Below are 24,492 nucleotides of genomic sequence, written 5' to 3'. Positions count from 1 at the left end.
TATTTTCTACAAGACCGTGTTATTTCACTTTCATTTATTTCACATTGTGCCAACAGTCACTCAGAGATAATTCAATGGATCTGAGCCACATTAACATCAAAAACATCAGCAAAAATAATAATAATAATAATAAAAAATGATAAAACCGTTACTGGCTTCAGGAGGGAAAAGACAGAATACTTTGGGTTCAGTGATGTTCTTACTGCACAGCAATGCATCTCATTTATTCTCATAACAGTGTGTGTCATTAGAAGTCTTTTCTCTTTTTTAAAATTACAAAACATTTATTAAATTTTTTTGGAAGAGACAGAACATTTAAGTTATCGAGAAATTGGAAAAAGAAGAATAAAAAAAACATGCAAATCACAACATAATATAGTCAGAACAAACTCGACGCCAATTCAAATCACACAATCAAAAATATTCATCTGTATAAGATCCACAAAACAAAACCCCAGCGCAGAGCGTGATCTAAAGAGAGCAGGTGACCAACTAGACAAGAACACACTAAACTACATTCAGCAGAAAGATACAACACCTTCAATAGAGATATAAAGAGCAGGTAAGAAGAAATAAATACGTTTTTAAAGCCCAAAACACATTGACAAATGTGATTCAAATTTACCAATACTAGTGTAAAATCAGCATCCGTTACTCATCCTCAGTTCATCCCAGATCAGGAGGAGTGTGTTTCTTCATCAGGTTTGGAGAAATGCATCAGTGTCTCATCAGTGGATGCTCTGCAGTGAATGGGTGCCGTCAGAATGAGAGCTGATAAAAACATCACAATAATCCTCTCCACGAGTCTCTACGAATCAGTCCTGATGAAGAACAACTCACCTTCATCTCAGATGACCCGAGGATGAATGCATTTGTAGAAATGTGTAATTTTTGGGTGAACGATTCCTTTAAAAGACCTCTGTTTGTGGCAGGGCCTGATGAAGCTCCTTCTGAAAGACGCTTTGATTACAGACGCTGAGTAAAGCCCTTGTTCCAGTCTGTTCACATCACTGTTTCCATCCATGAAGAGCTGACAGAAGCAGACAAACCCAGACGAGTGCAAACGCTCTCTATCCTCCATTAACTGATCATTCTGGCATAGACAAACCATGAATGTGTTGTTTCAATAAAAACCCTGCTCACTCTCCACCGTGGAGTTTATATAACCCTGCTGGAGGTGTTTTACAGTTTGCATCTTAATAAAACCGTCAGCTCAACACAGTCTGAACGCTTGCATCAAGTCTAAAACACAGCAAGACTGATGTCCGTGAAGACGGTTAATAAAACACCAAACAGGGAGGGCCGTGTGATCGGGAAGCCCTTAAGAACAGGAGGAACTGATGGTGACGCCTGCTTCTCATGCACACACACCTCTGGAATCAGCCACGCTAGCTACAGATCTCCACAGACGAGCAGAGGAAAGGTCAATCTGAACCAAACCTCTGCCTGCGGTTCACCACAACACACCGAGAGAGAAATTACTCTGCATGAAGATTTGCAGTTTATAGTTTGACTTTTTTTTTTCTCCCATATTTCCTCCACATTAGTACACACAATCTGTGACCCTGGAGCACAAAACCAGTACATTTCTCAAAATTGAGATTTATACGTGATCTGAAGCTGAATAAATCATCTCTCCAATGATGTGTGGTTTGTTCGGAGGACGATATTAGAAAATCTGGAATCTGAGGGAGCAAAAAAATCTAAATATTGAGAAAATCATCTTTAAAGTTGTTCAGATGAAGTTCTTAGCAATGCATATTACTAATCAAACATTAAGCTTTGATATATTTACGATAGGACATTTACTAAATATCTTCATGAACATGATCTTTACTTAATATCCTAATGATTTTTGTCATAAAAGAGAAATGTATAATTGTGACCCATACAATGTATTGTTGTCTATTTCTCCAAATACACCCCAGAGACTTCAGACTGGTTTAGTGCTCCAGGAACACATTTGTTGCTTATTTTTGTAAAAAAATAAAAAATAAATAAAAAAAAAGATTACTATTTGTGTAGACATACTTTTTCCATGAGTTTTTTTCAATGCAGTAATGCCAATTTGAATGAATTTGGCTCATTAATCATTTTTAATCTGTAATAGTCCTATAAACATTATAATATAATATCACTGAGTTTTGACTTTGGTGAGAATTGCTTGTCAGTGTGTGGAGATTCAGTGACTCACTTCAACTTTGAAAACAAGAGAAACATTCAGATTACTGTGAGCATGCAGACACGGAGAACTCTTCTGAAGGAGTGACATGAAGCTTTGCTCCGTGGATCATTACAACACACTCTCACGCTCACATACGGCTTTCCCTAATATTTCAGCGCTCCCGGATCTCTGTTTCTCATGTTTCACTCGTCTCTTGCAGTTAAAAGATCTCTCTAAAAACATTTTTACATTCATTCAAATGTCTAACATGACAAGGTGCCGCCGCACTGGGAGACCTCAGGGTTTGGGCTCCTCGTGGGGATTCAAGGACGGGCAGTTCTGCGTCTGGGAATGTGAAGCGGATGAGGAAGAGGAAGAGGAAGATGAAGAGGAGGAGGAGCGTCTCGTCTCCACACCAGTGCTGGTCATCTTCATCTTGCGGCGTTTCGCCAGCGGCGCATTGTCAACACTTTTGAGGAAGAACCCCTCGCGCTTCCCTCGGTTAAACGCCTGTGTGAATAAAGAGCATTCATAAGGAATCAGCTGACTCACTTCTGATGAACCTTTTCAAGTGGCAAGGTTTAGAATGAATGGACTGTCAAAGGAGGGACTGAAATCTCTCCGATTTCATTAAAAATACCTTCATATGTGTTCTGTAGACATAAAAAATTAACTACAGGAGTGTGAGTAAACGATGAACATTTTCATTCTTGGGTGAACTATCCATTTAAGAACACACTCTGATTAATTCATGTGTTCAAATAGGTTTTGCTTTGAATTTCGTGACTGAACTGATTAAATAATTTAATGTGAATATCTGAGCGAGAGGCATTTATCAGCAATGTGTCTTATATTTTATTCCAAGTCAGATGTAGATGAAGGGCCTCATCTACCATCATTACGTCTGTTTCTCCATCTGGTCCTGCCAGTGTGTAATCACTCATTTCTGTGCTTTTATTATTGCTCAGTATAGTGTCGATGCAGAGACTGGACCTTGTAGGTGGCGTTGACATAGGTGCGGACGGTGGGGCCGGTGGACTCCAGGACATCAGGGGTGCAGAGAGGGGTGGAGGACATGACACCTCCACCCTGGAGCCAGGCGTTCTCCTTCAGAGCCGAGAGCTTCAGCCGGCGCTCAGGATCCACGGTTAACAGACCTGTGAAGATCAAGAGAGAGATGGAAGCTCATCCTTCAGACACTAAAGCAGTGTCCTCTCTGCTTCCACCAGAGCACTGACGCTCATCCATCTCCATCCAGATGATCAGATATTATAACAAGCACTCGTGCTGAGATCGGACTGAATGTGTGTGAGAGCGCACGGGTCAGGAATCACTCATCAGGCGCTTCGGAGCGGTATAAAACTATTACGATGTATTTCACAGAAGATTTGATAAGCTGGAAGATCTTATAACAAAAGCTTTTCTGATCAAATCCTCAGTTGGACTCTAATCTTAAATCTGAATTAAACAACACATTTAAGCACAGGATTTTGTGTGTATGTAAGGATAATATCCAATCATAGGAACTGCCTATTGATTTTGGAGCACTGGGACGAAAAAAACAACAAAAAAAAACATACCTCTCACTAAATCTTTGGCCTCTTCAGACACGCCCCTCCAGGCTTCCCCGTCCAATGAGAAATCTCCCTCTTTGATCTTGTGCATGATGTCAGCTGCGTACGATGACGTCATTCCCTTCTTCTCACTCTGGAAGGGAACTTGGCCAGAGAGCATGGTGTACTAACAACAACAAGAACAAGAACTATATCAGCACATGACATCACGCTCTCTGAACAAACATTATAAAACAAAAACAGACAGAACAAAACACAACAAAACACAATAAAACAAACACAGACAGACAGACACAGACATACACACACACACACAGAAAAACAGACAGACAGACACAGACATACACACACACACACAGAAAAACAGACAGACAGACACACACACACACACAGACAGACACAAACAGGCACAGACAGACACACACACACACACACACACAGACACACACACACACACACACACACACACACACAGACAGACACACACACACACACAGACAGACAGACACACACACACACACACACACACACACACACACAGACAGACACACACACACACACAGACAGACACAAACAGGCACAGACAGACACACACACACACACACACACAGACACACACACACACACACACACACAGACAGACACACACACACACACAGACAGACAGACACACACACACACACACACACACACACACACACACAGACAGACACACACACACACACACACACACACACACACACACACACACACAGACAGACACAAACAGACAGACAGACAGACACAGACAGACACACACACACACACACACACAGACACACACACACACACACACACACAGACAGACACAAACAGACAGACAGACAGACACAGACAGACACACACACACACACACACACAGACACACACACACACACACACACACAGACACACACACACACACACACACACACACACACACACACACAGACAGACACACACACACACACACACACACACACACAGACAGACAGACACACACACACACACACACACAGACAGACACACACACACACACACACACACACAGACAGACACAGACAGACACACACACACACACACACACACACACAGACAGACAGACACACACACACACACACACAGACAGACACACACACACACACACACACAGACAGACACAAACAGACAGACAGACAGACACAGACAGACACACACACACACACACACACACACAGACAGACACACACACACACACACACACAGACAGACACACACACACACACACACACACACACACAGACAGACAGACACACACACACACACACACACACAGACAGACACACACACACACACACACAGACAGACACAGACACACACAGACACACACACACACACACACACACACACACACACACACACACACACAGACAGACACAGACAGACAGACACACACACACACACACACAGACAGACAGACACACAGACACACACACACACACACACAGACACACAGAGACAGACACACACACAGACAGACAGATCGATCATGTGATTTTATCGATTATCTTTGTGTAATAGTGTATCTCCAGCAACAACCCAATGATTTAAGTAACCAGTTTTTTTTGGGATGGAACAAGTAAAGTTTACTTCTGGAATTTACCAACGTAGAGTTATGTTCATTTTCTATTTATTCAGTTTAAGGTATAAACCTTTAAACAATGAGCTCTCCCTTGAATAAAACAATACATCTGGCAGTCCAGACCAAAACATCCACAATAATACATGAATCTGGTCAAGCACACGTACACACACACACACTCTCTCCACCCACCAGGATGACCCCGAGGCTCCAGAGGTCACAGGCCTGGTCGTATCCCTTGCTGTGGAAGAGCTCGGGCGCGGCGTACTGCAGGGTGAAGCAGGGGGTCTGCAGGGGGGCACTGCCGCTCGGAAACAACCGCGCAAACCCCAGATCAATCACCTTCAACACAGAGTCATCCGACTCATCCGCAAACAGCACGTTCTGCCGGAGGAAGTGAAACACAGAGACAACACGTGACACACGGCTCAGCACTGACACAATCAACCACAGAGCTCGGACATTCTGCCACGATGCATCGCAACGTATTACAACGTGAAAGTGCGAGTCGTACTGGATGCTGTTGGGCTGAAAGATCCCACTGATGAAGATTCATGTCGACAGCCTCTCGCTACAGTCCTTTTACCTGCATGTGGACGGCACATTACAGTTCCTCCAGAGAGAGCGGAGCACTGAGCGAGCGCTGTAATATCACCGAGTGAAATCAAGCACACTATGAGTGATGATCACACACCGGACGGACAGTTAGCGCTGCTACAGATGTCAGCATCATACGGATTTAACTGATTCAAACCACACTACGGCTGCACGTTCTGTTTAATACTGATGCACTCAAACACCAGGATGTCCACCCTTGCCTTCATTCATCTGCTTGCTCTTCAAACATCAACACATCTACATACTACTGTTGTCAACAAATAAACCAACCTCTGGACACAGAAAACTGAAGGTCACCGTTTCACCTTTTTCAAGAACAATTGAAAATCATTTATATACATATCAAATATTGTCAAAATTGAGCTTAACTATATTTCACAGCCCTAGTAATCAGCAAATTAACTTTGATAGATACAGTTCATATTTTATGTCTTTAATATCTCACTGAAAATGGTATTGAATATCTACACGACCGGTTGGGATCAGAGGGATTTTTTATGTTTTTTACAGGAGTAAAAACGTACCACAGTTTTTACAGACTTCTTTAAAAACATCACAGTCTCACTGACCCCAGGCTTCTGACCGGTCGTGTATGCATTAAGGCAAAGTTAAAAATTAAAACATCATAAGAACATTGACATATAATTCCTGTGGCTCTCTGCTCAAGCTGACTTGCTCCATCTCTCCCTCACGACTGAACTAGATCTCACACGGATGTAATGCTAGCTCTCTGGAGCTGGTTCTAGCACCCTGCTAGGTTCAGAGCGTCTAGAACACAGCTGTACTTCCAGTTCCTCAGTATGTGTGTCTGTACCTCAGGTTTGAGGTCTCGGTGTACGACTCCGGCCTCATGCATGAAGCTGACCGCAGACACCAGGCTCTTCATCAGCTGACTGGCCTCCCATTCTGCAAACACCTTCTTCTTCCGGATTCGCTCCAGCAGCTCTCCACCATGCAACAGCTCCATGACCAGATACGTGTGATACTGCCAGAGAAACAACACACAGGGACGGGTGCGTTAAAAGCCATGAAAGAGAATGGTGTGAGAGCAGGTGTGCATGCATACATGCACATGATTCTTCAATAAAGCACTCTTTTGTGTGTGATGTCTTCACTTTCACAGCTAGGTGTGGTACCTGATCGGTGTAGACCTCGTGGAGCGTGACGATGTTGGGGTGAGACTCACACAGGCGTAGTGCTGCGATCTCTTTCTGAGTCATGGCCTCCATCCTACAACAGCACAGAGACTGTGAGAAGGGCATCGACGACCGTCACAAGGGTTAGTTTAGAGATGTGTGAGCGGACACTGTCTTCAGGTGTGCACACGTTCAACACTTGCTCGACTCAGAGCGACACAACGCCCAATGAATCAGTGTCTGAGTGAATGATTCACTAACCCATTTTTTAAATCATACAGAGAAGATACAATTATGATTATTTTGATACATTTGTTTTACTCTAGTGTTTACTTTATATATCAAGAAAGGACACAGGTGTGATGTGAAGGCTGTACCGTCTGCTGATGATCTTGACGGCGTACTCCTGGCCGCTCCGTCTGTGTCTGCACTTCCTGCAGATGGAGAAGCTGCCCTCGCCCAGTGGAGCCCCCTGCAGGCACAGCTCATAGTGCAGGAAGAACTGGGACTCCTTCAGCATAGCGCTGCGCTGGACTGTAGCAGAACCGGGCCGGTCAACATTCACATGAGCGTCCAGAACGTCCGCCATCACCACGTTCTTATTGAACAAGATAGACGGAGCCACAAAAGAGTAGCCCTGAAGAGTGACAAGACAAGACGGAGGTTTATTCTGACCGCAGGGAAATCTACAACCCCAGCTGCTCTGAAAAATACTCTATTCTCAGAACAAACACCAACAATCCATGGAGAAGAAGAAGAAAAGGATTTATGCAGATTTGTAATGACATGTAATTAAGCACATCATTTTCATTGTTGTGTGAATTCTTTCTCTGAGCTGGTCTAGCTGGTCTCAGACGGGTTCGACTGGTGTTCAGCTGGTTAGACTGCTCTGTTCTGGACAGATGAGGTTAGTTTAAGCGGCACTCTTTAACAGGAATGTGTAAAAGAGTGTGTGTGTGTGTCTGTGTGTGTGTGTAGTGGCACTCTGTTTATATTAATAATGGAGGGCTGTGGCTGGAAATGTTGTCATGTATTGTCTGCATGTGTTTGTCTCCATGAAAGGAACACAGGTGTGTCTCTGCATGTGTGTTTGTGTGTGTGTGTGTGTGTGTGTGTGTGTGAGCACCTGAAACAGACGGTCTGTACTGGGCGGAGTGCTGGCAGGGGAATAGACCGGATCCATTCCTGTAAACTCCTCTGCAAAGTTGCCCACATCCAGCTCGTTCCGCAGCTCAGGTCTGAACGGACTCGGGAGCTTCTTCTCTGCCAGGTCAGACCAGTTTAAACCCTGGAGAGATGTGTGACAGTCTACAGTCAGCCCAGAGACAACCAGGACGCTCACCGAAGAAATAACTACACATCAAGTGTTCTGATACATTTCACATCAAACATTTTAAATATAGAAGTTTGTCTGGCTTTTAAACAACAGATGAGCTGCTCAGAATGAATACTAAACTAATCAATGTATTATGTGAACTGAAATAGTTGAAATCTACAGAGTAGATTTCAGATTGTCAGCGTTTGCTCAAACTGTCAAAACAGGGATGTAACAGATGAGCACCAGCCAATGAGATTGCAGCTCGCACATTAGCTCCGCCCCCTACCAGAGAAACCATATCTTCTGCGTGTTCTTAAAAGCTGAATAATTCTAAACTAACTCTGTTATTTTGACAGGAAAAAACAACAAAGAAAAGAGATTAATGTAGTGCATCGATTGATTTCCTAAACTGTTTTGGCCAAAACCGTTAAAAGAGCTAAAACCTGAGGAATAGGAACATCTGAAAGGCAAAAAGAGCGAGGACAGGATGAGGAGAGCACCTTGAAGAAAGCATGAGACTTGATCTCCTCGGCTCCTCGGGGGCCAGAGCCCAGCCTCTTGTGAGGGTCTTTCACCAGCAGCTTTCTGAGCAGATCCTGAGCCAAGGGTCCGATGATGGAGGGGAACGGAGGCTCGCAGCGCAGGATACGTCTGTCAGACACACAGAGCTGACTGAGTTCTGCACACAGCAGCGGTTAAACACTGGAGAACATCCTCACACTCACTTGGACACCTCGCTCTGTGAATTCCTCTCTCCCTCCAGAGTGAACGGAGACGCTCCTGTCAGCAGCTCAAACATCAGAATCCCCAAACTCCACCAGTCCACCGCCTACACACAGCGTTCAGGAGAAACATCTCATCATGCACATCTACACAACAGAGCTGGCACAGCTCATCGTTTTACAGAAAGCCCTGACCACAAACTCTCATTAATGAAATGCAATAAAAAGTCTTCATCGATGCAATGCAATAAAGAAAAACTAAATCTCATTACTGTGGAACAAAAGGTACAGTACATCATTATAGATTTAAATATTTTTCCATCACAGCTTAATGTGCATGGAACCGAAATATAATTCATACACAACATATACTTAAGTCAACTGCAAATTACAGTACTGAGAATCTAGTCAGCAAATAATGCTCAAAGGTTTATTATATATTTTATTTACCCAAGTACTCAATAATCAATAAAAAGTCACGTCTAACTACAGCAGAGAATAACAAAATGAAAGATATATGAATCAAACTGTTTGTTTTCATAGCATTCAGTTGAAGGACAGCATTGGGCACGATGTGGAATAGTGCGTGTTGTCAGTAAAAAAGAAAATTGAAAAAGCGTTTTAATCCGATTAATCGAGAAATAATCGGCCAACTAATCGATTATGAAAATATTCGTTAGTCGCAGCCGTACTCTCAATGACATGAACTGAACGTTCTTATATGAAATGCTTTATTCTGAAAAGCCTCTGTGAGATTTGTGTGCTCTCACCATGCCATGGCCAGCTTTCCCTCGGATGATCTCCGGAGCCATGTACTCGATAGTGCCACAGAATGAGTACGTCCTCTCTTTCTACACATGGACAACACACAGCTGAACACTAGAGTACAACACCACGTGGATGCAATGAAACAAGCCAATCTACAGTTACTGGACCAGTTTCACAGACAGGATTAGACCATTGCTCAATTAAGTATCTTTTATTGATATTTTTATTACCTCCTCTTCCAGAAACTCCTTACTCAGCCCAAAGTCTGTCAGCACCACATGACCATCACTGTCCAGTAAGATGTTCTCCAGCTTAATGTCCCGGTACACGATGCCAAGCTGAAACACAAGACCAGATACAGCACTTACAAAACACTGATCAGATTTATTCCTTCATTTAAACCATAAATCTCATCAATCTCTTTTTTAATAGCTACTGCAATTGATTTCCAATTTATTTAACACTAACCTGAATTTAATTAGAAGGGGATTATAAAAGTTTGATGGTAAACTAGTATTGATAGTAGTAACTGGTTGAGAACGGATGTGCGTACCTTGTGCAGGTGCTCCAGGGCCAGAATGATTTCTCCCACGTAGATCCTGACCTCATCCTCGGAGAAATGGTCTCTCTGGTACAGGTGTGTAAACATCTCTCCTCCGCTCACATAGTCTTCCCAAAACAAACACACCCTCAACGTTTTCCAAAAAACACCAATTTACTAAAAGACAAATAGCTGCTGCTAAACCACAAGGGGTGGGCGGTGTGACCGATGGGGTACATCGTTTTACACAGCATAGATAAATGTGCTGAAAACTAAAATAAACTATATTTCACACAGTTACATAATTATATTATCAGTTAGATTTTCTCATTAGATTTTAGCGCGGCTGTCATTGGTAGGAAACATTGTTTTGCTTACTGTGTTGACCGTTGTAAGTTAAGTCGTATTTGTTCTCGTGCGCATCATGTGGCTTTTCAGTTTGGGACCAATGAGTGTAAAGACCAGTGACTTTATATATATATATATATTTGATTCTCTCTCTCTCTCTCTATTTTATATATATATATATATATATATATATATATATATATATATATATATATCAAACTGTCCTGAGGACGGTACTCCTCTGGTGCTACTCGGTGACTTCAACATCCACCTAGAACATCCCCAGGCTGCTGACTTCACCACTCATTTGATCTCAAGCTAGTGTCTACTACGGCTGCTCACAGATCAGGAAACCAAGTAGACCTTATCTACATACGCTACGGCTCCACTGATAACACTTTAGTTACGCCATTGCACACCTCAGACCACTTCCTCATCATTTGAACCTCAGACTGACTACAGACCCAACACAAACTCCTTCACAGGTCATCTTTTGGCATAACTGTGCTCACTCTCTCCCTCTCGTCTATCCTCTATGGCAGCGGTTCTCAATTACAGTCCTAGCCCCACCGGGTCTGCATATTTTGCATGTCTCTCTGTTAACACACCTAATTCAGATAATCAGCTCGTCAGAAGTGAGCTCTGTGCATGAACTGTGTTCCCATTGACATGCTCCCTACACAGTGTACATTGCTCTCTACTCCCCGAGCAGGGTAACCTGTTGAAGTTTACTTCACTTCAGAACATTCATTCATGGATTTGCGCTGCGAAACGTCTTTACACATGGACAAGCATGACATCATATACCTCGGTAAATAAATACAACTTAAATTCACGTCTCGAGCACTTCAGTGCACTTTGAATGGAACATATACATTCACTTTGAACTTAATTAAATTGAAACAAAATTAACAGCAACTCTGACTTTTGGACACTATTCAAAACCACCTTCTCTCTTCTCTGCCACGCAACTGAGACTGCTCTGCTCTCGGTTACTGAAGCCCTGCGACTAGCAAGAGCAGCTTCAAAATCCTCGGTACTCATCTTACTGGACCTGTCTGCTGCTTTTGACACTGTTAATCACCAGATTCTCCTGTCCACCCTCAGGAAGATGGGCATCTCTGGAACTGCACTCCTGGGGGTTAAGTCCCACCTCTCAGATAGGTCCTTCAGTGTGTCTTGGAGGGGTGATGTTTCTAAGTCACAACTTCTTGCTACTGGGGTTCCTCAAGGGTCAGTACTTGGACCACTTCTCTTCTCCATCTACATGACGTCTTTAGGATCTGTCATTCAGAAGCATGGCTTTTCTTATCACTGCTACGCTGATGACACTCTACTTCACATTCCTATCAGATGATCCAACGGTAGCTCCTTGCTTTGCAGCAAGTCTAAATGACATCTCAGGCTGGATGAAGGACCATCACCTTCAACTCAACTTTGCTAGGACAGAACTGCTCGTGTTCTCAGCAAACTCAGCACTTCATCACAACTTCTCTATACAGCTGGGTTTCTCACCCATAACTGCTTCCAGCACAGCCAGGAACCTAGGAGTTGTGATCGGTGAACAGTTAAGCTTTACAGACCATAATGCTACAACGGCACAGTCCTGTATATTTGCATTATACAACATTAGGCCCTTCCTGTCAGAGCAAGCCGCACAACTCCTTGTCCAAGCTCTTGTTCTCTCCAAACTGGACTACTGTATTGTCTCTTGGCCTATCTCTTTCTATTAAACCTCTGATCCAGAAGCGAGAGTGGTCTTCAACAAGCCAAATTTAGCCATAATTTGGTTTTAGTTTATTTCAGTTAGTTATTTTTTGTGTTTCAAATTATTTAAGTGCCCCTATAATGCCAATTTGGAATATTGCCTTTCATGCAGTGTGTAGTGTGGGCGAAAGCCGGAAGTGGATGATAAACAAAATATTTTCTCCCAACAGTAAGAATCAACTCTGAATAGCCTAAACGAGTTGTCAGTAATTTGAACCCCACTTTTGTGAGGACTACACAACACAGGTTACACAGTTGCATAATGTCCTATACTGAATGGACACAAAAAACTCGACCAGCCGTTAAAAACTGCAACTTGTTCATGTTAAGAAGATCCTGTGTACTATGGTGTTCAAGTAAAACATTTTATTATTCTTTTTTTTTTCACGTCAGAACGATGCTAAGAATCAGTGGTTAGATGAATTTAACTGAACAACCCCAATCTTTTTTTTGTGTTCCTGTCAATTTACTGAAAACCGCTTCTCTAATTTTGGGTATTCACAAATGCTTGCACTAGAAAGATGAGCTCAGTACTCAGTTTAATTAAATCAGCTGACTCCACTCAACCACAACCTGTAAGTATGATCAATAATTGATGTTCATATTTTTTTTTCTTTTTTTTTTCTGAGTGTTCAAATATGGAACTATAGCAACAGGTGCATAGTTTCTGACGGGCAATGTACGCGGTAGACCAATCACAACAGACCCAGCCATCTGACCAATCAGAGCAGAGCAGGCTCACAGAAAGGAGGGGTTTAGAGAAACGGAATCTCATTACTGATTCGAACTAATCGTTTGGGATTCGCCTTTAAAATGGCATAATGGGGCACTTTAAAGCTAGCATTTAGAAGTCATTTACATCCTACAGTAGCTATGCTTCCATCCAAAGCTGTGAATTTTACTAGCGCTCAAAGTTGGAATATCACATAAAACATAAGACGAAGAGAACAAAACTGTCACTTCCTGATAAACCTGCAGCAAACATCACAAATAAATGGTGAGTGGCTGCAGTAGAAGAAGCCACTGTGGCACATGAAACACCACAAATGTTAAATGAGTTTTCATCGCAGTTTATGCACGTTTTCTTATCTAATACATTTTTTTTATTTAGCTGAGTGCATAAGATTTTATGTGAAACTGTAGGATGTATGCACACCTGGCTGTATTTATTCAGCATATTTTTATGTGATACCCCAAACTGCACATTAAAAATATTTGGACGGAAACTTCATCTTGTTTACACCAAAGTACTAAAGATGCTGGAGAGCTGAAAGCACCAGGACCTACTGTAAACACAGCTATATTATAGATAGCATTCGTAAAGCAGCATGCAGAAGTGAATCAGGATGAAGTGTGTATCCGGTGCTCACCGAGTATGAGATGCAGTTTGGTTTGCGTCTGAAAGGCGTAGTGAAGGGTGACCAGGAAGGGAGACTGGCGGATGTGTTCCAACACCTGGCGCTCTGTTCGAGTGTGCTCAGCCGTCTTCGCCTTCTGAACGATGGCTGCTTTCTTCAAAACCTACAGAAGCAATGATCATAACGTACTTCCATCATAAGATTTCATTCAGAGGAAGAAAAAAACACTTGAATAAAACTGTACTTGTCACTTTGTTAAGACTGTATCAGTCCAAAAGTAGATATTGTAATTTCCATTCAAAGAATTCAGAGCACAGTGGCAAAAATGTAAAAAATAAAAATCCTCAGTTCTTAATTTGTAATCTAGCATTTGATATATATATATAACCCACCAAACAGACGGAGCACAATAGAACAGGAGCAAATTAAATCGGACTAAAATATACATTTTTTTTTATATTTGTTGTTGGACAATAAGTGTTAGTTTTAAACTAGATTTATGACATTTTTAAATGTAAAATATACTTCTATGATAACAGTAACTGTAAAGTGACTACTGTAATGGGTTAATCAAAATATTAAATATAATGCATTTACTCTGTGCTTCTGTTTTTATTTCTATTCATTTTTTAGTTTAGTTAATTTGACTTCTACTTTAAAAGCATTATTTTAGAGTGTAACGTTACGGTGTTAGAATATAATGTGATTTTATTAAACATAAAGCCTACATGGTCACATCCACTATACTTGTTTCACGGCCTTTAATATAAACATTGTTTCATTAGACAACATTAGGCAGGATGGAAACACTATGTTACAACTTTTTTATAAAGCTCTCATTGGTTTTCTTTTGGAAATATGTTTAAAGTGTATACTGGATGCATTTATGACTGTAAAGTTTGCTTGTGTGTGTCAAAACCATGATTAAAACCGAAATCACAAAATTGATCAAAAAATCGTGATAGGTTTTTTTTGTCCATATCGCACAGCCCTAATAAAAACAGCACAAACCTTCATGGCATAGAGTTTGCCTTTATCATGGCCGCTGATCTTCCGGACCAGGAACACTTTCCCGTACGCTGTGAAGAGAGCAGAGATGTTTAGAGAGACGGCTGGAGTAACCCTTCTCTTCATTACAGGAGCACACGAGTCACGCTCTCACCTCCGGTGCCCAGCACCTTCAGAAGCTCGAAGTTCTCCATGCCCACTTTCTCTGTGTATCCGGTGAGGTTTGCTGAGAACACACACACACACACACACACATCAGCACAATACTGGGTCAGATACACTCAACCATACCAGATGGAAGACTGTCTGATATTAACATTAAATCAGAAGATAACCTATGACTGAAAATGCAACAAGTAACAAATTGCAATACTTTTTTCCTGCTTTCAAATTTTTTAATTTAAATAAAACAGATCTAGAATGAAATCAGGCAACAAACGTCAATCATCAAATATCGGAGATATTAGAAACCATTGATTATTTTATTTAATAAAACGCTTTGAAATGGAACAAAATAATATGAAGGACACTGATAATTAAAATAAAAGTATGATGCCATCCAATAAAGTTGTGAAGTTTGTCCAAAATAAAAAACATCAGAAAGTTCCACATTATTGCAATGCTGTTATGGGTGTTCTTCGGAATATTAAGTAATATTGCAATTACATCACACCAAGATATTTGATCGCACCACTGTACCACAAATCTGTTTAAATAACCAGAGCCAGATTTGAGAAACAAATCATAACATTGGGAAATGTTTTTTTTTTTGCGTTATTTGGAACAGTTGCACGTAAATATCACGGTATATCTGAAAAGCCATGGTTTATATCAAAGTACACCGAGCAGGGCAGAAACTGATCACGTGATCTGAGTTACGTAATCTAAATCCAAAAATGAAGTGATTATAATTACAGTAAATTATATTTTAAAATACTTGTATAATAATCAGACTTGAGTAATTTTTCATTGATTACATATTATTATCACAATAGCAATGTTGTGAATATTTAATATTCATTGATTCTCCGTCATTTAAAATATTTTTTTTAGTTATCAAGTCTCACATTAGCTTGTTGACGGTTGGTTAAGGGTCTCGTGACATGCAGGTAAACATAAAATATAGATTTTTTTTTTTTTTTTTTTGATGTAACGGATAACGTTACTGACTCATGTAATGAGGAATCAGTATCTCGTGAGTGAGTGTGTGTGTGTGTGTGTGTGTGTGTGTGTGTGTGTGTGTGTGTTACCGCTGGTGATCCGGTGTGTGACGGTGTTGTCCGGTTCTCGGTCCGAGTCCTCTCCGCTGCTGTCGCCGGACATCATGAGCTTCGGTCACTCGCAGGTTTCGGTTGTAAAGTCAGACTCTGCACGTTATGACATGTTTGTGTTGTACTCTCAGCTCACAATCTCTTCGAGGGAACTCTAATCACTCTTCACTTCTGACAGCCGCATACTTTAATATCTGTCTGAAGGGCGACGAGGCGCGGTGACGGTAATTCAGGTTAACTGATGATAATGCGGGCCATGAATGACTGTTATTTCCGTATTTCCAACTTCGTCCGATCCGAGCGGATCCCGTTAGCGCGGTTTCACCGAGAACACCGTCCAAACACTGCGATGTTCGCTCGATAACGAGCTGTTCCTGATAGCGTCCGTGCTAACCCTCATCCATCACAGATCTCGCTCAAACCTCTCTAAACGCCGACTGTGAGGTGTGATAACTGGACGGGTTTACTCCTCTGCTCCTTCCTTCCGGCTGGAGTAACGCCCGACTCGCCTTAAAATATGCGTCTGTTTGGGAAAGGAAATGAATTGAACGACAAACGCCTGGAAGAAAGTGTAGTAAGGATCCTTTCGGCTACGGAAGCCGAAGTAGTGCTGTTCGAATCGTGAAGCAAGCAATCGTCGCTTTGAATCGGTTCTTTCGAGCGAACCTATTCGCGCGAAGCGAACTTTGACCACAATCGTTTTGTTTTAGATGTGTGAGGTGAGGTTGGAAACACAAAAAGCGAGTTACTGTATTTGGCTTTATTTCATTAGAAAATATGACATAAATGCACTTTTGAGTTGTGTCTCCGTCCGAACGAGTCGATGAATCGTTTCATTAATTGGTCCATTAGATTGAACTGTTCGAACGAACCGATTCGCTAAAACGATTCTGACTTTCCGATAGTGAGCCAGAAGTGTGGTTGGGTGTGTGTGTGTGTGTGTGTGTGTGTGTGGTTGTGTCTCTGTGTAGGTGGAGAGAGTATAAAGTAGTTTCAGTCCAGCTCAGCCTCTCCCAGTGAAGACAGCTTATATCTCACACACCCTGTTTGGATCTCAAGCTGCATGTGTGTAATTGTTAGGTTGTGTGTAAGCTCTGTTTTGAGCTGTTATCAAATCCCTTCCCCGGAGACCTCTTCTCACAACTAGCAGGACTCCAAGGATCTGCTGCTAGTGTCTTGGCAAGAAAAACGTCATGATATTAGGTGGTTTTAATGCTGATCAGTGTATATATATAGTGAGTGATAGGCTACTGGATTGTTCATATTGGAGGACAGAAATCAATTCTATGGTTTGATAGTTTTTGACATCTTTTAAAACCAACATTGATAACCACTGCTATGTGTATAACTGCACCTATGACTTAAAGCATTCAAACTATTGAGATACAGATAGTGTGCAAACTGTGTCATGCATGACATGAATGCAACAAATGCACAAATAATGTTTTGATATCTTAATCTTAAAACGTGGAATACTGATATTGGAAATGATTATATATATATATATATATATATATATATATATATATATATATATATATATATATATATATATATGTATATGTGTGTATATATCACATATCATAAATGTGAAATTATAACCAGCAGTAGATGGCAGCAAGTCACTGTTATGATATGAAATGATATAAATATACATTTTCTGCCCCCATATCTTGAATTTTGGGAGCATTCTAAATGCATTTTATTTTATTTCATTGTTTAGTGAAAGAGCACTTTTAAACGAGCCTAGTGTTTAAGATTAAGTGTTTAATGAGCCTCTTATTGGCTACTGCCCCCCCCCCCCCCCCCCGGCCCCCACTCAGATCAATCACTGGATACAGGACTTGTTAAAACCTGTGACATCTATCCTCTATGTTAATGAAAACATCACTATATAGTATATATCTGTACTTGACAAGCTGTAGATGAGATCTTCCTCCCGGTGTGTTATAATCGGATGCAGTGTCTGTGAGTGCTTGTGCAGCAGTTGGAGTATTAACAGATTAGGACAGGTTACAGGATAAAGGACTCAGGCTTTCACTGCATCCCTCATTATCTGTCTCTGACAGCCAGCTACTGATGAATGTAAGAAAGCGCCAGGCTCATGTGATCTGTATGCATTTATTTCCACAAAATGTCTCTAGACAACAAAGCGGTTCAAAATGTCAGAATTTATTAGACTGGACAGATTCGAGTGCAGTAGTGTTTCATAGCAGAGCGTTGAGCATCATCTACACTTACAATGCTTTTAATTCCATGCTGAATGCAAAACAAACCAACAAATGACTTAATGACAGTTAAGTATTTATGTTTACAACATGCAAGTAACACTGGATGAGCAAATAATAATTGATATTTAACAATAATTTACTTCCAATTTATCATAATATTATTAAATAATGATTTCCAGTATCAGATAGTTTGCTTGTCCACACTGCAAGCGGAAATACAATCCTATTAGAACATACTTCATACTTCATATATAGCCTGTGTAGTAACACACAGTGTAAGATGTGATGAAGGGGCTTACCCTTGAGAAAAAGAAGTTCACTTCAGCATACTTATAATAAGAGGATCACAGAAATAATATACTTTACTGCAAAGAGAATCTAATGTTTTTGGATACCTAACTGCATGTTATTTGCATTTAAATTAAAGTCTGTTATTGTTTGCATTTATGTAAAAAAAAAAAAAAAATCAGATTTTTACAGATTATTTTTACAGATTTTTACAGGTATTTTTTCAGAATGTACACTACAAGTTCACCTTCACTTCAGATAAGTGCAGTTCTTTTTCACAAGGGTATTATTGATTTGCATCTTTCTGTTATTCCTGTCAAGCATCCATAGCAGTGGTACTACAAATAAGGCTATAGTTTGTAAAGAAATAGGGAAGAATTATAATAGATCTTTCTGTAAGAAACAGCACCCTCACTCAAATATTCAACCGTTCAGAGAGGAAAGTTAAGCACACTGCTAAGTGAGGAGTACGGTGCTGCAGAAATGACAGTGGATCCCTTCATCATTCAGAAGATTTCTAATTAAATTGGGTGAAGTGTGGCTACTGTTTAAGTGTATTAATGATGTACTCAACTCTTGTCATTAAAACTGATATATAAAAATGAATTATTGGATAAGTTGTCATCCCTCGTTCTGACTCTTCATCTCTTTAGCTGGTCCCTGCTTCCGCTTTGGCTTCGGCGGGGGTCACCTCGTTCAGCCACAGGAGCTTCAGCACAGGATCCACATACTCCATGAAGGTCTCCTTCACTCCCTTCTCAAGCAAGTAGCCCTCGCTGTCCACCTCCACATTCTCCTGTCCAGCCACGGCCTCCATAGACGTCTGCAGGAGACGCACACTGGCCAACACTGAGCACTGCAGGCCAGACGTGTGCCATGTGGCATGGGAGGAAACGGTTAAAAAGAGCTGCTTAACAAACCTGTCATCGCACACTACAGATGTTAACAAAATGCTTTGGTTGAAAGTGTGTGCTAAATGCATATATGTAACTGTAGGTACAATCTGCAACAAAATACAAGTAAATACACTGTGCATGCATGTGGAAAAATACCAGAATTATGGGGTTTATTTCCTATATTACAGGTTTAATCTGCTATTATATATTAATCTACCCTACAATAAAAAAAGTGTCATTTGGTGTATGTATTGCAATTGTGTTTTTGCAATCTTCTGAGATGATCTATTTAGCAAAAAATGCATTTCAGTCACTGTAGTTAATGCGACGCAATAAATAGGCTAAATCTGCATTAACTAGCATTAACTAAACATGAGCAGTATGAAAAATACAGCTGTCCATTGTTCATGTCCATTAAATAATATTAACAGATACAACTTTTTTACTACTGATTTAAATAATGCATTAGTAAATGTTGAAATAAACAATTAATAAATGCTTTAGAAGTCTTTTTCATTGTTAGTTCATGCATGTATTTAAGTCATGTGGAAATTGTTCAGATTTCAGTGGGTTATATTGACTTGAAAGGTGTCTGATGTTCAAAACTCATGCTTTCTTTCTTATTTTTTTTTCTTATTTTTTTTTTACATCTATCCATCTATGCATATGGTGCATCCTGTGGCCGTGTGTATGCAGCGTACCTGAAGCAGAAAGACGGACAGAACCACGGCTCCAATGGCGTTCATCAGCCCCATGTAATAGTTGACCAGGGCTTCTCTGCAGCCGTGAATGAAGAGGTTGAGCTCGTCGGTCTGGTGCTCGTAGTTGTAGTGGGCCGTGTTGTTGGTGATTCTGTACTGGATACAGGGTCTGGGAGAGCTAGGGTTACAGCAGCTGAAGGGCACACTGTCAATCAAGTAACGGCCGTCCACATTGCTCTTAATGCGGCTGAGGATAGAGAAAAGAGAAGGAGACGAAAGAAAGCTTTGAATGCTTGAAAACTTGTCATGAGATTGCTCTTATACTGGTGTTCATAAAGTTACCAATACTTCACACTTTCCTACTTTCATAGTACTCGCCCAAAATACTGTTGAATTTACAGAGACATCTGAGCATTAGTCTGTGTGATCTGATTGCAAGTGATCAGTCAAGACAGACTGCTGTTTGTTAACATAAATGCATTTCAGTGGTGCACAATGCACTTTTGATGTCTAGTGTGTTTGAAAACAAAGTATCGCATCATGTGGCATCTGAAAATGTACGATGCTAGAGATTTCTCAAATTTGGGTCTCAAAGTGACTTAAAGTGGATGTATGAAGTCTCACGTTCTCCTCCAGTGTCCTAAACAGAGTAATATGGACATTTAAAGGACAATTCACCCAAATTCTCTCATCACTTACTCACCATTGTGGTGTTCTAAACCCGAATGCATTTATGTATTTGGTAACATTTTAGTTTCATATCCAGTTTCACTATATCAGCATGCATATTGCCTATTTATTAGTACTTATAAAGCATGCCTTATTCCATATTCTAGATCCCTTAATCCACCCCATACCTAAACTTAACAACTCCCCTCATTCTTTGAAACGTGTTCTTTGGCTAAAGTCGTGTGACACTGTCTCTGACTCACTCCTTGACCTCCTTCGAGCTGAAGTCCAGGTAACGGTTGCTGATCCACTGCACCTCGAACCAGTCCCTGTAGTTGCTGTTCCCGCAGCACTGGAACTCCATCTGCAGGCGATCGATGGTCTGCTTCTGGAAGCAGCGTCCGGGGGTGTCGGTGTCCTTGTAGAAGCGGATGCCGTTCTTCAGGCCGATCTTCAGCGAGGTCTCCAGGCTGCCCTTCATGACGTAGCTCAGGATGACTGAAATCAGCATGAGCGTGGTGAAGAAGACCGAGCATCCGTAAAAGGGCTTCAGGAAGGTCTTCCATCGCGGGAACCGGCCGGGGTCCAGGGCATCCTGGCAGATTCGACTGGCAAAGTAATTGATACCCATTGAAGCCAGACCCACGATCATCAAAGTGTTGGGCACACAGTGGATGTCTGTGTTGTCCATCACCTAAAGCACAAGATGCTGATGTCAGGCCATTTTGAGCTCAGACTGCATTGTGTCTACACTCAATTGAATTCAAACTTCTTTTTATTAGAGTAGATTATATGTAATAGAGATTAAAGCAAAATTCCCCCTAAATTCCCCATATAACCCATGTACATTTGGAGAACATTGAAGAGCTTTTGGTTGATACATTAAGAGCAAGCTGTGGCTCAGTTTTCCATTTTGATCAAGGTGAATTTGATAATCCATTGGGACTGTAGTAAATCAGTTATTATAAAGCGGAGAGTTCCGATCCTTGATTCTGATTGGCTGAGCTGCGTTCGAAGCTGTTGTAAATTACTCTATAAACACACACCTTTGTTTACTTCTGTGTGTTGCTCAGCAACTTCTTTGGTGCAACCATAACTGTTTCTGAGGAGATACATTGTTTGGTGGAAGAATACTGTTCTTATTAATATCATTACATTTTATTTGCTCTGTTTTATGTTGTGAAACTTTAATACACATATGGAATAACCATTTAATAAAAGCAATAAGTCCCGTGAAGCTGTGGTTTACAGTGATTTTATAACAGCTCTTACCTAACAACGCCCCTCAGCTGTTATTAATTCCCTGTAAACCACGGCTTCACCGGATTTATTGCTTTAGTAAACCACTGTCAAAAATTGTATTTTTTCTTTAAGGGAAAACAGTATATATATATATTTAGAATTAATTTTTTTACACTTTTTTAAACAATTATTTGATGTGATGTGAGATCTAATCAGTGTTATTTTACTGTCATTGAAATAATAGTTTTATTAATGTTCTGAATTAGCTTGTATTTTTATATTTTCATTATCATTTCTCAGTGTCATTTTTGTTGTGTTTTTGCAATTAGTTTACATTTTTTTAATACATTTTCATATATTTGTGTCTTTATAAATATATAAATGAGATATGAGACATATTATTTATTTCTCCTTTTTTTTCCTTATTCTTCTTTTTTTTTCTTTAACCCTGGATCTGAGGCTGATTTTTACAGAATGGACTGATTAATTTGCCACTGCACATATATTTGGGGTAAATCCAAATGTAATTTCTGCTACACAAAATATTTTAATTCTTATTTTTGAACTGGTCAATTATTTAATATCAAATAAAGCACATGCAAAAGTGATTTGTAGTATCACACTAACATTTTAAAACTGGTGTAAAAATAGACAATCGTGTATGGCCTTCTTAGGGCCGATGGCAGTCTTCATCTTCATCTTCATCACTGATAATGACCCATCCAGACTGTGGAAGAGCTCCTTTGTGAAGGACAGCTCCTTAAGCCTATTATGAGCGGCTTAGATCATATTTATATTCACATAGGTTAATCCCTGCCAGATATTTCTGATAGATTTGAACCATTAACATGTTAATTTAACATTATGCATTATGACATTTGTCACTTTACAACAGTGATTCTATAAACTAAATCAAATTGCTAGATGTTAAAGAACTGCTAATTACTGTGCTTAATAATGTCAGTGGCAGCTTTGAAGGTCAGAACCACATATTGCGTCACTGCATAATGCATGGAATTATCAGCAAAAGACATCAAGCAAATGAAAGACATGAGGGTTATATGGATACCTCTCCCCTCCTTCGAAGCTCAGTCTTTAGGAAGCATCCTAAAGCGAAGGTGACGGCTCCACCCAGAGTTGCAAACCACGAGAGCATCCATAAACCCTGGGCCAGCTTCACCCTCTTCTGAAAAGTGAGCTTCATCTTACCCACAACCATTGTGAAAGAGTATGGTGGTGTAAAGCTGTGAAAAGGAAGGCTGGAAGAGTGTGAAAACACACAGAAGTGTTCAAACTGTGAAAGAGGTGCTGGGAATCAGCCTGGAGCTTGTGCAAAAACAGCTAACTCTGCGTAATCCGTTCAGTTCCCTTTCTTTGTCAGAATACGAGATCAAATCGATTTCATCCGAACTATGCAGCTGCTGTTCTGTATGTTGTGGTCATGTAATCCGGATTGTTTGGTGGTGATCCCCTGTAGTGATGATGTCCCCTCAGTGGTGAGAGTGGTGCCTGTGGACCTCCATGCCCATGGCTGTCTGAAACACACTGGATCTTGGGCGTCTTACCTGTAATCCCTAAACTATCCTATTACAACGGCCCTCTCCAATGAGAAACAAGGCCACTGTCTGCTCAGCAAAGCCAGCGGTTCACACCTCACTGACTCACGCAGGTAGAGGATAAAGATGATGAATGACAGCCAGAGAGCTTGAAGCTGCCTGTGAAGCTGATATGTGTTTGAGTCTGTGGAACTGAACTAAAACTGCAGGAATGATGAGGACCTTCGCCTTCCTCCAAAGCTCAGTCTAGTTCTGAGCGTCTCTCTGTTCAGAAGTGAACACTGAGCCACGAGAGCAGATCCTGTTCTTGTGTTTGAATGTGAAAACTAATATAGAAATATAGATTGTGTGCCAGAGAGAAAAATGATTTCTGCTCTTAACATTAACCCATCTGCAGGAGGGATGGCACGATGTTATGCATCGGTCAAATTAAAAATAAAGGATTCAACAACCTTTATGAGAATCTTAAGACCTTTTTTATAATAATAGGGTTAATTCATGTCATCTATAATAATGTAATATGATAGCAAGTCATTTTTATTATTATTTCCCCTTTCACTGAATAGTTTTTGCAGACCAATAGTTTTTGTGATGGATATGAAATGTGTTTTTGAACTTTGCTGGAATGTCATTGGCTTTTGATTTAATTTCATTTTTATTTAAATGACTAGTTAGTT

At 40.7% G+C, this 24,492-nt stretch overlaps 2 protein-coding genes across 2 annotated transcripts; both read right to left on the bottom strand.

The window, feature by feature from the left end:
- Positions 1–19: 19 nt before the first annotated feature.
- Positions 20–16,844, bottom strand: rps6ka4 (ribosomal protein S6 kinase, polypeptide 4). The gene is made up of 17 exons (XM_052591578.1): positions 16,212–16,844; positions 15,116–15,187; positions 14,965–15,032; positions 13,966–14,116; positions 10,493–10,608; positions 10,170–10,277; positions 9,942–10,022; positions 9,175–9,278; positions 8,950–9,100; positions 8,258–8,419; positions 7,509–7,768; positions 7,132–7,225; positions 6,810–6,980; positions 5,570–5,761; positions 3,745–3,904; positions 3,158–3,321; positions 20–2,674 (listed from the first exon to the last, which is right to left on the bottom strand). Exons 1-17 carry the CDS (start codon positions 16,285–16,287, stop codon positions 2,462–2,464), a joined length of 2,343 nt encoding a protein of 780 aa, XP_052447538.1. The 5' UTR covers positions 16,288–16,844; the 3' UTR covers positions 20–2,461.
- Positions 16,845–18,384: 1,540 nt separating this feature from the next.
- rom1a (retinal outer segment membrane protein 1a) lies at positions 18,385–23,820 on the bottom strand. Its single transcript, XM_052591579.1, has 4 exons — positions 23,329–23,820; positions 21,281–21,711; positions 20,349–20,595; positions 18,385–19,607 (listed from the first exon to the last, which is right to left on the bottom strand). The coding sequence occupies exons 1-4, from the start codon at positions 23,476–23,478 to the stop codon at positions 19,401–19,403; spliced, it is 1,035 nt and encodes a 344-aa protein (XP_052447539.1). The 5' UTR covers positions 23,479–23,820; the 3' UTR covers positions 18,385–19,400.
- Between the last annotated feature and the right edge of the window lie 672 nt (positions 23,821–24,492).

Source organism: Carassius gibelio, chromosome A5 (genome assembly GCF_023724105.1).
Source record: "Carassius gibelio isolate Cgi1373 ecotype wild population from Czech Republic chromosome A5, carGib1.2-hapl.c, whole genome shotgun sequence".
Taxonomy (NCBI): Eukaryota; Metazoa; Chordata; class Actinopteri; order Cypriniformes; family Cyprinidae; genus Carassius; species Carassius gibelio.
The sequence above is the reverse complement of the archived record's forward strand: the minus strand, read 5'-3'. Positions and strand labels throughout refer to the sequence as shown.